At 31.9% G+C, this 16,003-nt stretch overlaps 1 protein-coding gene across 1 annotated transcript in view; it reads left to right on the top strand.

Moving 5' to 3' along the window:
* Positions 1 to 16,003, top strand: part of LOC123658384 (Kv channel-interacting protein 4-like) — a 107,649-nt gene that overhangs the window by 77,796 nt on the left and 13,850 nt on the right. The window contains exon 2 of the mRNA XM_045593814.1: positions 14,085 to 14,279. Within this exon, the coding sequence (XP_045449770.1) occupies positions 14,085 to 14,279 (195 nt within the window). The remainder of the gene's footprint in view (positions 1 to 14,084; positions 14,280 to 16,003) is intronic.

Here is a 16,003-nt window from a genome sequence, read left to right on the forward strand (position 1 = left end):
TATAAAGCATCAGCTATCTTCCGTAATAGTGTAGATATAAATCGTCTGTCGAGGTTTTTGCATAAAAAGCTATCCGCCATTAAATTTAACCGCTTGAAAGAAATGACGATGATCTTTACAAATGACACTTATTTAATGAAAATCAAGGAAAGGAGGCCAATATTTAAAAAAAAAACTAAAATGAATGAAGATTGTTAGAATTTATTGATATGATAATCTTAAGTTAAAATTCCGTATCAGAAAGAACTTTTATTTCAAGTACTTACCACCTATTAAACTCTACTACTATACTATTATTGATCGATTGAAGTAAACTAAATACTAAAAAAGGTTCATTAAATTAAGTAGATCTATATCCCAAGTAGCTAACATTAACACCAATTGCCATTTTTTCTTTAGAAATGGAAACACTTGAGTTTGTAATTTTGATCAGCCTTTTAATATATAAGTCTAGCTTTGCAATTTATTTGCAAGCGAAAACCTACTTTTTGTTTTACGAAAATTTATGTTTCTAATATGTGTATTAGACTCTTTTCTTTGTTGATATTAAACCAACTCAATTTTTTCTTATTTTTGAACAACTGCGTTTTATTATTTTGATTGTGACGTCTATTGCAATAAGTTTGTAGTAGTTTTACCACGAAAAATTAAAAACCTTCATACAAACTTGTTCGCTTAGACCATCTTAATCAAGTCCTATCACAAAATCCGTCTTTAGCGCACGCTTACTATCAACTATCTCCCTGCCAAACTTCATTTTTATGCATCCAGCAGTTTTTAATCTTTGGTGATAAATCAATAAGCTATGAATTTAATTAAAGTAAATACATTGTATAAAATCTCGCCTTAAATTTCTATATAAAATACGAAGAAACTATTTCTCCGACCCAACCGACCGAATATATAGAAGAAATCGTTCTTCAACGATAATATCGCCTTTGTACATATTTGTTTTTTATTCAACAGTAGTATACTACTGTGTTTATTTTTATTTTGGTATACAATGAAGAATATATAAATAAATAAATTAAGTATTTGAAAGAAAGGCCAGTCGTAACGCAGAATTCTTGTTACTAAAGTCACTTATATTACAACAATTTAATTTCAAATTCTCACTAGCTAAAGTTGGCAGCGGATACGAGCATCTACTTGCGGATTTACATATCTGTTTTATTTGTTACAAATGAGATTATTTTTCGACTATTCAAACAACCTCGATCCAATAATGAGACGCAGTGCGGTAGACCTTAAGAATATTCGTCCTGAATATTATAATTTACTTCACCGGTTTTCGGTTTGTGAATCTTTAAATATGCTTCAGAGAAACAAAAATAAAAGAAATTTAATGATTTGATAAAAACGTTGTGTGTAAACTCAACACTTTCAGTAGGATCAGAATCGTGCATACGTGATCCAAAAGTGCTTTTGGATCACCGACACATGAAACAACGGCAAACGCATAGATGCCTGCCGGAAGGATCGAACCCGAGACTACTCGCGCATCAGTCAGTTGCTGCGACTGCATTTGTTTTCAAAACCTTAAATTATAACGTATTCAATTTTTTTATCTATAAAGAGTCAATGACGGTGTACATTACGGTAGTTTAAAAAAATCTTTTTTTTTTGTTTTTTTTTTTAGTAGCGAACATACACTAAAAAATCATAAACATATTAGTACATTTTCTGAATTTTTTGTATTTTTATTTTTTATTTTTTCGTTCTATTATTTAAGGAGCGCGTTTCTCATCGCTAAGATCACGAGAAACTAGAAAATTTCATCTTAGTTTATTCATTTATGCGTCTCCACAGTTAGCGCGTAATCCATCTTCGAGCCTGTAAATCAGTTAGGCTGACGTTCAGAGCATGAAGTATGTACCGGTTGATATTCATGAGCGCGCCGCACTCCACGCACGTGCCAAGCTTCAACTGGAAACTGTCTCGATATCTCCGGCCACATAAATAAACGATTCAGAATGTTTAATTTGACACCATTGCCTTGTAATGTAATGTCAAATATATTCTACGACAATCGAATAAATGGAAAGTAAGGATGTAGGGTTTCTTCGTTTCTTCATTACATTTTTATTTATTTTTATTTTTTTATTTTTTATTATACTTTAAATACATAGGTAATATGTGAGATTTTAAATTAACGTGGTTATTTTTATTACTAATATCATGTTCACGAGAATAACTCGTGAACGTGATATTCTTAGATAATGTAAAAATATATATTCCGTTTTAAATAATTATAGTAATATAATATGAACTTTAAAAATATATAATGTGTAATTAAAATTATATTAAATTTCGAAGAAAAACGACAACATATATTAATACCGAACTTAAGAGAAACTCTTTCCCTTCAACAGCATACTTTCCTGCTAATGTCCTACGGTCTAATAAAAAGATGAAGATATTATTTTTATACATAATTTTTTTCGTACGAAAATTGTGACGGAAATGTATGAACATGAATGTGAGATTTTGGTAACGAAACACTTTGTCGTAGCACATCATTACGCCTGCTTTTACTGGAACTCATTAAAAAACATGAATCATAATAATTTTAACATGTCGTTGGAGATAAGTAACTTTTTTTAGAATATATAACTTAATACTGTATGTTCATTCCTATATATGTGTATGCTATATACTTATTTACCAACGGAACTAATTATCATCTGTGTACGTATGTTATTAAAAAATCAGCTACATAATAATTTAATATTATAACTGTTTAAAATCTTTAATAGATAACTAACTACAGAAAAAGCTGTCCCGCATGAGATATGATTTGGTTTTATCTACTAGGTTTTCGCAATATCAAAACTTTTGATTCAAATAATATCTTTCTAACAAGTTGAAATCTGAAAGAATAGTCGAAAATAAAGATTAAATTAATTTCGATGTAGACTGTTAGATCAAAGGATAGCCAGCCAGATTGTTGCCATTCAGACTGGGATTAGTACCGATGAGTTATCAAGAGATTTTATTTTAAATATACGTCTCGTGTTCGGTGTTAAAACAAAACACCGTAAAGAAAATAGTATATCACGTTGGTTATACCTTAGTTTGGCACCGGTTTGACACCAGTCTCACACTCCAGTTTTTTTGGAGTTGGTTTGAGTTCCTAGGTGTAAAAACGGTCGGACTGCTATTGAATTCATAAAAATATGTTAATAAAATTTTTACTTCATTCCAAACTGAATATTTTTACTTCCTCTTTCCTTTCAGGCAAAATCTAATTCCAACATCTGCTTCTGCTTCTAGTTCTGATGTTCTATTAACACGTGCTTAATAAGATAATATTATAAATAAAAATACAATTGTTAATACATATTTATTATCATGAAGGTCCAAAAAATACAATTGTAATCACATATTTAACATCATAAAGGTCCAAAATAATGTGGCCCAAAATTTCCAGGAATTTGGTAATCAATACCAGTATCCCTTAATAACTAATGGAATAATTTTACGCAAATAACATAATCGCATTCATTAATCACAGCACCGGTTATTCGCGACTATTGTGCATATGTGTATCAAAAGAAATAAGCCTGACATTTGCACAATGATGGCGAGTCACGTTCCTCCCTTCTAATTAAAAGAGAACTCATGTGTCGCAAGAGCAGAAATAAGAGCTCTTGAATTTTTGCTTTCTAACTAGCTTCCCAGTCACCACAGTTAGCTTATAAAACGAATATGCATTATACGGAATTGGAAATATATTTTTTAAATAAGGATTCATATTTATTACAGATATAAAAAATCAGTTTCAGCTAGTTTCAAGTAAGAAATCTAGTTTTGCCTAAAGGTAAAAATTTCGTCCACGTTGAAACTCAGTTTTCATGAACTGTTGACTGTCATTGTCTAAATTTCAGACTAATCAGTCTAATTTTATAAACAATATTCCGTTAGATATTATTTGAATTTATAGCCTTTTTTTTAAATACAGAAACATATAATTATGTTTTATTATAGATAAATCTCGTTTCGGTTTCGGCTAAAACTGAAACCGAAATTGAAAGTTCGACTTTTGTCGAAGAAATTTTAGTTCGGATTAGCAAAATATTAATTTAAACGTACACAATAAATAAACTTGCGTCCCCACTTAATTGAAACAAAATATTTAAGAACTGATAAAATTATGCCTCACAAAGGCGTATGATATAATATGATTGAAAACCAAGCAAGTCTCTAAAAGTGGGTGTGACTACAAAGAATTAAGAGAATGTAATTAATATATCGTGCCACATAATTAATTACAGTTTATTATGAGGCTTTCGACATAATGCACACATTTCTAGAGTAAAGCCTCCTTTGTGTTTCATTATAATACGATCATTTCTCTTTCCCTTTGTTACATTCATGTTCAGTTATTGATTAATTTCAAATCAAATGTATCTGATCATTTGTTGATTCCAATATTACATCTACTTCATCATTATTAATATTCTTTAACTCAATTAATACAATATGTATACGTGGTAAGTTTCAAATGTAAAGTGTAATAATAATAATAATTCTTTATTTATTTGACCAAAAATTACTGTACAATTTTATAATCCGCCAAACTGCGTGACAGTTTATCGGCGTTTATGTGTTTTATTTATATCAAATTAAATTTGTAAGAAGTTATATGTCTTAAATACTTTAGTGATAACCTTTCAAGCAAAATGAATTTATAGGACCTTATACAAGTAACGACGTTGCGGATACGACAAATTATCCAATTTCAAATCAGTGTCCTGTGTACACTCATTTAATATTCTAATCAGGGTCATGAGCCCAAGCCTAGTTTAAATGTCTTGCTCTGGATAGTTCAATGCCTTACTACTAATTTATCTTTTGTTTAATAAAACATTTCTGGTTCAACAATTTACAATTACAAATAAACTTTAAATGTTATTACTGGCATTTGAATAAATTAAATTCTACCTTTTGTAGCATAACCAAGGAATCAAAATATTTTGCATTTTATCATTCTTATTTTACTGTACCTTTAAAGGAACTTTATAAATAAGTAATGATAATGTTACTAATATTTGTAATAGATTAAAAAATTCTTGAAAATTTAAATTCATTTTTTATTATGCTGCATAAAATTGTTTACCATTTAGTTCATATTTTCTGTTTCTGTTCTTGTTAACCATTTTTGATATGATAAAATCCTGCACGATTTAAATATCTAAACCACCAGACGCTGTTGTAAGAGTTTTTTTTTTATATTCATAACAGTACTATTATTAAAATTTTTTATAGAATTACGAAATTAAATATCTGAAAAAAAAATAGTTTTTGGAAAATCTAACTGCTGTAAGAAATTTAAAATATGTGTATTAAGAAAGAAGCCTAGAAACAAACGCTCATTGTTTTGGCTTTAAAAATTATCCAAAGAATCAGTCTCTAGTTTAATTTCTTAACTGACAAGAAGTTTAAGTCAAAAAATCCTTTCTTATTTAATGTTATCAAAAGTGATTTCAGACAATATTTAATGTAAAAAACTTCAGTAGTGAACAATAGTCTATAGTTAATCAGCTAGACATGTCTATGCTTTATTTGTGAAATTGTAACATACCTACAAAGACTACATGACATTTAAAAATTCGAAATCAAAAGAGAAATTTAATTGTTCTCAGTGTAATTTGGCAGGCAGCTCAAACGTTCTAAAAGCTCGCGAACAATTTTAATTTCGTACCTCTAGGTGCCATTAAACAGGTGGTTTCCCTGCCTCGAGAAAGCAGTAAATTTTCCCTTATCGACTTAATTATTTCGAAGAGAGAATGCCAGACTTATTCGGAAATAAACTATTAAAAACATTTGTTTAGAACAGCTGTTGCCGTTAAGTACTAAATTATTGTTTTCTAATTTCATGTCCCTGGAAAGCTAAAAGTTTTACAACTTAATTGTAACTGTATATCTACATATACAATGTGTATAATTTGGTTGTATTTAATTAAATTTGTTTTACTTTACACACATTTTTTTAAATATAGAACCTTATTAAATTGCAAATATAAATAGTAGTTACTGGTTTCATTCAAAAATAATATTAGTATACGTAAGACAACAAAAAATATACTACGAATTATGTACGTATTTGATAAAGAAACATTTTAATGTTACCGTAGACGTTTTATCATTCTCGCCAACAAAAGAATAAATTACTCGTTATCAACTTAACTGATGGGGATGTAGTATACAAGATTGTTAACAATTTGTCGAGATGAAGATATTTCACTGTAACGATTTCACGATACAGATATTGTTAACACAACACAATTTTTCTGAATGATATTTATGAAACATCTGCCACCTTTTTGTACTCTATCTTAAAAAAAATGTATCAAATCATAATGAACTGTTTATTAAACGTGGACAAAATCAGTGCTATTAAAAATCATTAAATTAAATTCTAGTTTTAAAGTTACCAAAAAAATATTAAATACAACCAAAGAAAACTTAGTGTATCAAAAACAAATATAAATATTCTTGATATTTTAAAATAAACACAAATAATGTTTTTTTTTTTTATATATGAACTAAAATACAAAGTCTAGTAAATTTTACTAAACGTTTCCCTTGGGATTATAGTCATAACAAGCGGTTGCCTGAATCGAAGATAAACCCTTCTTCGTTACGGCTCAAACCGTCTTCTGTGGCCTTGACTACAAGATGATCAATATAGATATTGTTTCGAAAGGAAATTCAATAATATCCAAATATATCTTCTTATGTACAGAGGAAGTAAAAATTAAAATACTTTTACAATAAAAGTTAAAATATTTTCTTGTTACGTTTCTCTTGATAATAATATAAAACCAAGTTGGAAGTCACAACTATTCAACGTCAAGAACAGAGTGTGCTAAGCAATCATCTGCTGCAAAAACGCTCCACTTGCGAGGTCGAAAATTAATCTTGCTAATCTAACTCAGTGCATCGGACTCTAAATGCGTTTTAATATTTAATTGTAGTTTTATAACTGTTACTTATACTTAATACAGTTTTAAATGAAAGCATTAAGCTAGACATATTCACTTCAGCCTACCGTAGTCCACTGCTGGACATAGGCCTTCATAAGTTCGCGCCAAAAAGGGCATGAACTCATTTGTGTTGCCCATAGTCACCACGCAGGGCAGGCGGGCTGGTGACCGCAGGGCTGACTTTATCGCACCGAAGACGCTGCTGCCCGTTTTCGGTCTGTGTATTTCAAAGCCAGCAGTTGGATGGTTATCCTGCCATTGGTTGGCTTTTTAAGTTCCAAGGTGGTAATGGAACTGTGCTATCTCTTAGCCTCTTGCGATACACTAGGAGAGGAGGGAGTGGCTATATTCTTACTGCCCTAAACACGCAGCAGACATATTATCTATTAATTTTAAATGAATAATGAGTGGCGCTTCAATATGTAACCATTACAACGAAAATCTTTGTCACGGTTTCTCAGAAATAGTAAAGTAATACGAAAAGTTCGAGTTCAAAGTTGATTTGTAAAGTCGTTTGTAATAACTTGCTTTCCAATGCCGCAGTTGTTTTCCATTATTCTCGCTGTCTTACATTTCTATCCATGTTTATAGTAACAAAAGTATGTTTTTATAACGTTTTAGGTATGAAATTGCTAGTGTGATTCAACTATATAGTTGAATATTGTAAGTGCATAAGTATTTTTTTACTGTCTAGATCATTTTTCTCCCACTTGGGAGGCAAACAACCGCATGGTGGATCCTAATGGTAGGCAGTTACAGTATACTATATACAACACAATACAATACAAATATACTTTATTGTACAACCAAAAACAATACAAGTAACATAAAAGAAAAAGAAACAAGCTAGAAAAAATAATAATAATAATAACCAAAAAAAAGGAATGTACAAAGGCGGTCTTATCGCTAAAGAGCGATCTCTTCCTGACAACCTTTAGAAAAAGGACATGAATAAGAATAAAGCGACATAGAGGTGTGCTTTAAAAATAATATATGTAAACACAACTACTATAACTAGTAGTATAGACTAGTATAATTATATAACTATAGATACGTTCCTAAACCTAAAAGCATCGCAACCGCATTACCGACCCGGCTGTCAACACAGCACATCACCAGAAACTCTGGTTACCTTACATAACATAACATAACATAACATAACAAAACACTTTATTGTACTCCAAAACAGAAATAATATATATCAGAAGGATTTTAACGAACTTACATATACATACATACTTACACACTACAGAATTACTATGTTTGAATATAATTTTCTTTGAGATTGGATATTTCCTACTGTGTCCTACGTAATAAAACTACGAATGACACCTGTTTGTAGAACATGCTAAATCAAAATCAAAATCAAAAAAAATCAAAAATAGTTTATTTAACTGTAAAGATGCACATTACACGAAAAGAACAGTGAATCCCACACTAGGCAATGCCTGTGTCGTAGGATTCAAAAACTCGAATAAATAATTACCAGGCGTAGTGCGGCTTAAGAAGATAATAGGTATATTTAGAACTAACTATTGATAACTGAATTACAATAGAATATATTTAATTTGCGCGTGAATTGGTAAAACATACGAGTATCTATAATGAGCCAGAACTAGAACTATATTGGTAGGAATGAGATTGACAGTTAAATTACAGAAATCTCAACCCAAAAGTTACAAGTAAAAATAATTTGCAATGTTACTAACTTGTCACTAACTTTAAACTGAATGTTGTCAGTCAGTATGTACGATATATCTTGAAGTGTGTACGTTACGTGTATCGTTAGTATGTGTGTATTTGAGTGTGTTTGTGTGTGTTTGTGTGTGTGTGTGTGCGTGCGCGCGCGCGTGTGTGTGTGCGTGTGTGCGCGTGTGTGTATGTATGTGTGTGTTTGTGTGTGTGTGTTTGTGTGTGTGTTAGTGTGTGCGTGTGTTTGTGTGTGTGTGTTTGTGTGTGTGTTTGGGTGTTTGTGTGTGTGTGTGTGTGTGTATGTGTGTATGTGTGTGTGAAAAGTGAGCTCGAGCAGAAGAGTCAGAGGGATCAGTAGTCCTACGAATAGTTAGTCTCTTGGGGTCGGACGGCAAGCAAAATTACAGTCCACTACAATTACCTAAACACGAAGTATTTCTTCCGACTTGTCGTAATCCCAGGATAACAAGAGCCTATGAACCTGAGATTTAGCTTCTTTAATAGAGCTGTGCCTCAAATCACAGAGTCCCGATAATCTATTATATATGTGCGGTAGAAGAAATCTGGCAAATCTCTTTGCAAACGCCGTGTTGACGCGAGGTTTAGACATTTTATAAATTCGCTTTTGAATCATATCATCGCGATCTAAAGATCTCAAATTCTGCATGTGGACATATGTGACAGCACGCATTAGAAAAAGCCTCCGGACACTCGGAACTTGAGCTTCCCGGAAGAGTTCAGAAGTAGGGTACCGTCGAGACCTTCGCAATGACACTTTCAAAACAGCTCTTTGCGCCCTTTCCAACAGTATTAAGTTAGACTTAGCAGAGCCACCCCACGCAAGTATACAATAGCTCAATACGGACTGACAAAGTGCTAAATACACCATTCTAAGTAGCTGAGTATCGGCGGACTCCCTCAGCAGCTTCATCGTGTATACAAGCTTACGAACTCGGCCTGCTGTCATTGAAATGTGATTTTTGAAGTTAAGCTTTTCGTCTAATATGACGCCTAGATATCTAAGTGAACATGCATTGGTTATGCATTCACATGCGCAGTCCGAGATTTCCGAGTTCCCTTGAGTCATGCACGATATTCTATGAACTTTAAGCTGCTTAAGGAATCCGGGGGGCTGGGATGCAGCCGTTTTATAAAAATTAATGAATTTTGTTTTGATAAATATATAATTAATTATTTCTTATTTATATTGTAAATAGTAAAAACATTATTAAATTATTTTATATTTTAATCACTACGCTTCAGCCTGTTATATCCCTCCACTGGGCATAGACCTCTTTCCCGCGAATATATTCCCTAATATGAGTAACGATTGCTACATTAGAACAACCGTGACCGACAGTTTAAAGTGCTTTCCGTGGCACAGTGGGGAGACCCACAAGAACTAACATAACAACTAGACCAGAAATAAATATTTGCATAAACACTAATAATATCGACTCCGAGCGGGAACCAAACCCGCGACCGTCGGTGTTTAAGCGCCGTCGACTTGGCACACGCACCATTACACCAGAGCGGTCGTAATAACTTTAGTAAAATTATTTGATATTTTAATCACTAAATATCTAACAATTCATAATTACAGTTTAACTGAGATTCTCTATAGAGTGAGATAAGCACGTCTAAGCCGCCTAAAGATCACGATCTTAGGTTATTGTTCAGCTTTCATTGTGAACAAAGCCTCAGCTCTTTGTCGATAAAGCACGAATCTCAAAAGGATACAAGAAAGGCTTTCTATCCACTTCTTAGTAGAGTAGACACTTCCTTAGCACGGCTACTAATGGTACAGACCATTAACCTCAAATCGCCTAATATGAAAGTAAGCGTATATGTTGAGGGGGAATTAAATTACATTTCTACTAATACGTCGTAAAGATAATGGAAAGATCATTCCCTCGATGATATTTGCTGTATAATCAATAGCAGTGTTTACTGCACTTCAATCAAACATTTATGATGATTGCTTTTAGTATATTATTGGTATTAACCAACTTTGGGATGATAAAGATATAACAAAATATACAAGATAGATACGTCTCTCTGGAGTGTAATATGTATAAATACGTAGAAAAGTAAAACAGCACTTCTTCCTTGATGGCCCCCAGTGGGAGGATGAAAACAATTTTTATTCTGAGGCTTTAAAACACACACAACACAACCCAAAAGCACTGATCTCGATAAAAAATTTGTGACCTGTACAACCATTTGATAAGATCGGAGGTTCAACGCTTTTCTGACGCCAAGATGGCGCTGCAGTCTCAGCACTGGCTGTTGCGTGGTTCGCGTAGTTGTGATCGCGGGTTCGATCTCGCGCTCATGACGTACGTGACATATAAGCAAAACAGATTTTTTCCTTCGTCTGGGCTTTTGTTCTTATGCTTGTTTCCAGAAACTAGATACAAGAGCTTTTTTACTGATGTATCCGTAGGTGCAAATATTTATCGTCTTATGTATAATGAACGCCTCGATGACTCTCGGTACTCTGCAATCTGGACTGATCATTATTTTAAATTATATTTGCCATACCATTCAGCCTGTAACATTACACTTCTGGGCATAGATCTCTTTCTCCATGTAAAAGAAGGATCAGAACTTAATCCACCACGCTATTTTACTGCAAGTTTGCGAATATTGGGATATTGGATATTAGAATGGCATTATGGCATATTAAATATATGCTTAAAAGCTATTTAAAGACATTAGAGGTACTTTTTAATACCCTATAATCAAATAATAACGAACAAGTCACGTAGTTTAAAAAAAGTTATGTTTTAAATTGACTTAAAATTTTCGATAATAAATTATTCTCTCACGGTCAATATTCTGGCTAATCAAAAATGAATACCTATTGTACTAATATTGACCTAACATGAATGAATTCGAAGATGTCTCGTTTACTTTTATAAATAGTACAATCTTACATACGCTTCAGCCTGTAATATCCTACTACTGGGCATAGGCCTCTTTCCCCATGTAGGGAAAGGATCTATACATAATATGTATATAATAAAATGGTAGGAAAGTCAAAACTGTACATTGAATTTTTTTTTTAAGAATACTTGGGGTGTGATCTACAATCGATACCGAAGCCAAAAATATAGTTTTTAGAATTTTTGTCTGTTTGTCTGTATCCGGGATAAACTCAAAAAATACTGCATGGATTTACTTCAAATTTGGCACGAATATTATTAAGAAGTCGGGTCAACATATAGGCTACATATTATCACGCTATCACCTACGGGGAACGAGCAGTGAACCTTTATTTCTTCAACGCATTCTGTAACAACGCGTAATCTAACGACGCATATTTGAATATTGTTATTATGTTAATAATAACCATGCTATAAGCTAGTTTCACAATATAAATAAAAACAATCTGTAGTATATTTAGTATTAGCATTGCACCCGTGCGAAGCCGGGGCGGGTCGCTAGTAATTGTATAAGACTAAGATTCTAGTTTCATTATTTGAAATTTCCGATATTTCAGTCTCGAGAGTTTTAAAATGACAATCGCGGTAAGTCCTGTAAAAAGCATAAGCGTTTGTAGTGACCGTTGTGACTAGATTCTAGTCATACTCATTGGAATCGAAATAAACATAGAACGACTTACCAGATTGCTGCGTTGAGTAATATATTTATTGAAAAATAATAATTAATCGTTTAATACAAAATATTTTTCTTTTCAGTCTACGTCTTTCTTCCTCGGTGCTATCTTTTCCAGTCCCTTAAGCGTTGGGATATGAAAAATTAATCGATATTTTTACTGAGTGATTATTTTTCCTTATAATGGACTTTAAATAATCGTTTATCGATGTATGAAAAATCGATTTCTAAATTATTTTTTGAACCTGTAAATAAATAACAACTGCTCTGTGTAGAGGTTGCGTGTCCCACGTATGTGTCCCGGTAGTTTGTAGGTTCGATTCCCGCTCGGGATGGAGAAAGAGGATTATGCCCAGTAGTAGGGTGATGTTATTATTTATTAAGAAATCTATCTCTCAGTAATCTATTTATTTTAAAAAGATCTAAAATTATCTATTAATTATTAATTATTTTTATTTTTAAATATCACTTTCCTGACCTAGTACGACACAAGTCTTATTGACAAGCTTAGACATAATTATCGTACCTAATAACACTATTGCTATAACCGTATCATCAAAGAATTGGGTGTAAATTTGTTGTTTTTGAGCCTCACCAGAGGTAAAGCTTTACAAAAATATGGGTAGACTCATTTGAGTGTTTCCTAAGGATGTGAAAAAATAATTAATTATTATAAGAAATGACTATCTTATAATCGATTTTGGATAATCGATTATCGAAATATGAATAACGATTTTTAATTAATCGAGCTTTTAGAATGAAAAAAAATGATGAGGTAAATAATAAATGGAAAAATGATGAGAGTAAATTTTTAAGACGCGCGCTCACACCGTCACAAAAAAAATCCGACATCCTGAAGCTGGCTGGTCAACGAAGAAAAAGTTAGCAACGTGAAGTTAGCTAGCCAATGAAGTATAACTTCTTCCGTGCATTCATAAGTACACACACACTATTTTTTGTTGTACATGACATATCCCACCTATTTACTAATCAATTGTTTTATTGGTAGGTGACCCAAAAAAAAGAAAAGAAAAAAATCCATCGATTTCCAGCGAGTGTGATATTGATGTATATCACACTACTTCTGCTAAATTAAAGCAATTACTAAATAAACGCTTTTTCTGTCAAAGCTTTGTTAGCTAAAAGTTTAAAATTAACCGAACAATACAACTTACAAACACAGAACTTTGTCTGCTCACATTTTTTTTCCTTTCTTTATGAACAATTTTATGAATACTGTTTAATATTTTAATTTCCTACTTGTCCAACACAACACTATTGTTAAGTTATTGCTACACATGGAAACTTGTCAATGGCCTTCTGTTGTTATAATTTATATTATTGTTAATGTTAGCTGTAAGTTTCCCAAATAAAATAAAATAAAATAAAATGATTCGATTATTTTATGTTTATTTCTTAGTAAAATCGATTTCTTAGTTATCGTTTATTTTAAAATGAAAATAATCAATTATTTATTAATCGATTGTTTTATGTCACATCCCTACCTAACCATCCTTTTTCCCTTTTCTTTTTCAATAAAAAAATGACGGTCGTATAAATAATTTTAAGCACACGTAAAATTATTTATTTTAGCAAAATAACGTTTTAACTATTTCTATATAATTGTAATGTAAATTGTAACTATTGGCGCAATAATAAGTACCTATCCTATAATAAGCTTTTTTTATAATTTGCTAACAACCGCAACATTTTTATACATATGTATCTCTCTCACAGCGTGAAAATTTTAAAACTTATATTAACAGTACCATTCTATTTCAGATTCCGAACTCGAGGAGTTGGGTGAACAACTACCACGGTACCGGCCTGACTCGATCGCGGCGCTGCGTCGAGCCACGCGTTTCACAGAACCTGAGTTGAAAAGGCTGTATCGAGGATTCAAGGCAGAATGTCCAACGGGCGTAGTACGGGAAGATACCTTCAAACTTATCTACTCACAGTTCTTTCCACAAGGAGGTAAGTACAAAAAATCGGGAAGCATCTTAGTGGTCATTAATTTCTTAACAGTGTATGCAATATGCGTTGACGTAAAAGTGCATTTAATTATTATCCTCCAAATCAATAAATAAAACTACTTATGAAAATTTTTAAGATGAAAAGTGCCGTATTAATGTTTAGAGAAAGCCGCACATTTTATTGATTAGTTAACTTAATTCGCCGTAAATTCGTTACGCAATAATACGCGAAACAAAAACAAAAATCATCTTTTCTATTTTTTAAAACACTTAAAATAAAATCAAATGTAGTACATTTATGTGGTACATTTATAGTACATTTTTAAAAATAAAATTAAGTGGCACACTTTTTGTATTACCACATTTTGTATACCACATGCCGAATACGTCGATTGTTAAAATTATCAAAACTCAACTTCATTTTTTATTCAGTAAAATAGATAAAGTAAGAGATCTGACATTCTGCATTTTTCATCCGTTAATGATAAAAATTATTTTATATTTATTTTAGTACATAAGAAAAGTAAACGCGAAAGGGTTGACTGAAAAATCCTGGCCAGGCTATATTGAATTCAAAATTGAAAGTTTATTTTTATATAAAAATGCACCTACGAGTTTTCAAAATATATTTAAAACCTACCGACAGTATAAAACCTGTAAAAAATGCAAACCTTAAGTTGTCTGTTATTTTCCTGGCATAACTACAAATAAATCTTAAATCAAAATGAGCGTTATTTCATTGCGAATAAGATGACAAAGGATGGCTAGGATGACGATTGCCGAATTTAATATAACGTAGCTAGAAATTTCCTAGCCAACTTTGTCGCGATTTATCTGTAACATACAGATCCTATCTAATGGATATCTAATCCATTAAACAGATCTGAGAAGATCACGTCTACTTCGTATTTAAACTGTAAAGAAATATAAAGCTTTACATCGTAGTAACGTTCCTAAATATTTATTATAGATTCAATATACTTTACGTGGTTGACGCTGAGCAAGAACAAAACTAAAGAATTATTTATAAAATTCACTTCGTTCATACATTACGGATTCTTTTTTTTCAATAAAATATGTATGTGCATTTATAGTTGTATTTTATTTTCCCTTAACGAGTGCAAAGATCAAAAACGAAGATAACCTCACTAGGGGTACGAATTTTCTATTCCTTGTTGATTGTGTTATAGTGGTTGATTTTGGTATCTCTAACTTCTAAACATTCCACGGGCTAAAAATTTTTGCACTGAATAGAAGTTAGCTGACTCCTTCACAATCCTCTCTGAATCCTCGTAAATATATTATAAGGGTAATAGTGCCTACGATTATAGTTTTCAGTTGATACCGACCATATACATACTTGCATTTGAATACACTAAATAGTGCCAAAACTAGCCATTATGACATAACACCATTGCAATAGTAGGCTCAAGCCCCAGATAACTTGGGTAAGTTAATTTTTTTTAATTTATTGTAAATATTTTATGACAAGGCTCCGTTCACACAGAACGTTGTTGTCACAAGCACCGGCGATTCCGGATTCGATTCCCACTCGGGTTGGATGTTTAGTTATATTTTTTATTGCACTTTGAAAAAACATAATTACAAATCACTTCTACAAAGGTGGTTGGCAAGGGCGAACTTATCTCTAATAAGTGACAACAATTATAAACGAATTGATCAATGAACCTAAGAAAAAACGTAACATTTTAGTTAATTGCAATA

Source organism: Melitaea cinxia, chromosome 12 (genome assembly GCF_905220565.1).
Source record: "Melitaea cinxia chromosome 12, ilMelCinx1.1, whole genome shotgun sequence".
Classification (NCBI taxonomy): Eukaryota; Metazoa; Arthropoda; class Insecta; order Lepidoptera; family Nymphalidae; genus Melitaea; species Melitaea cinxia.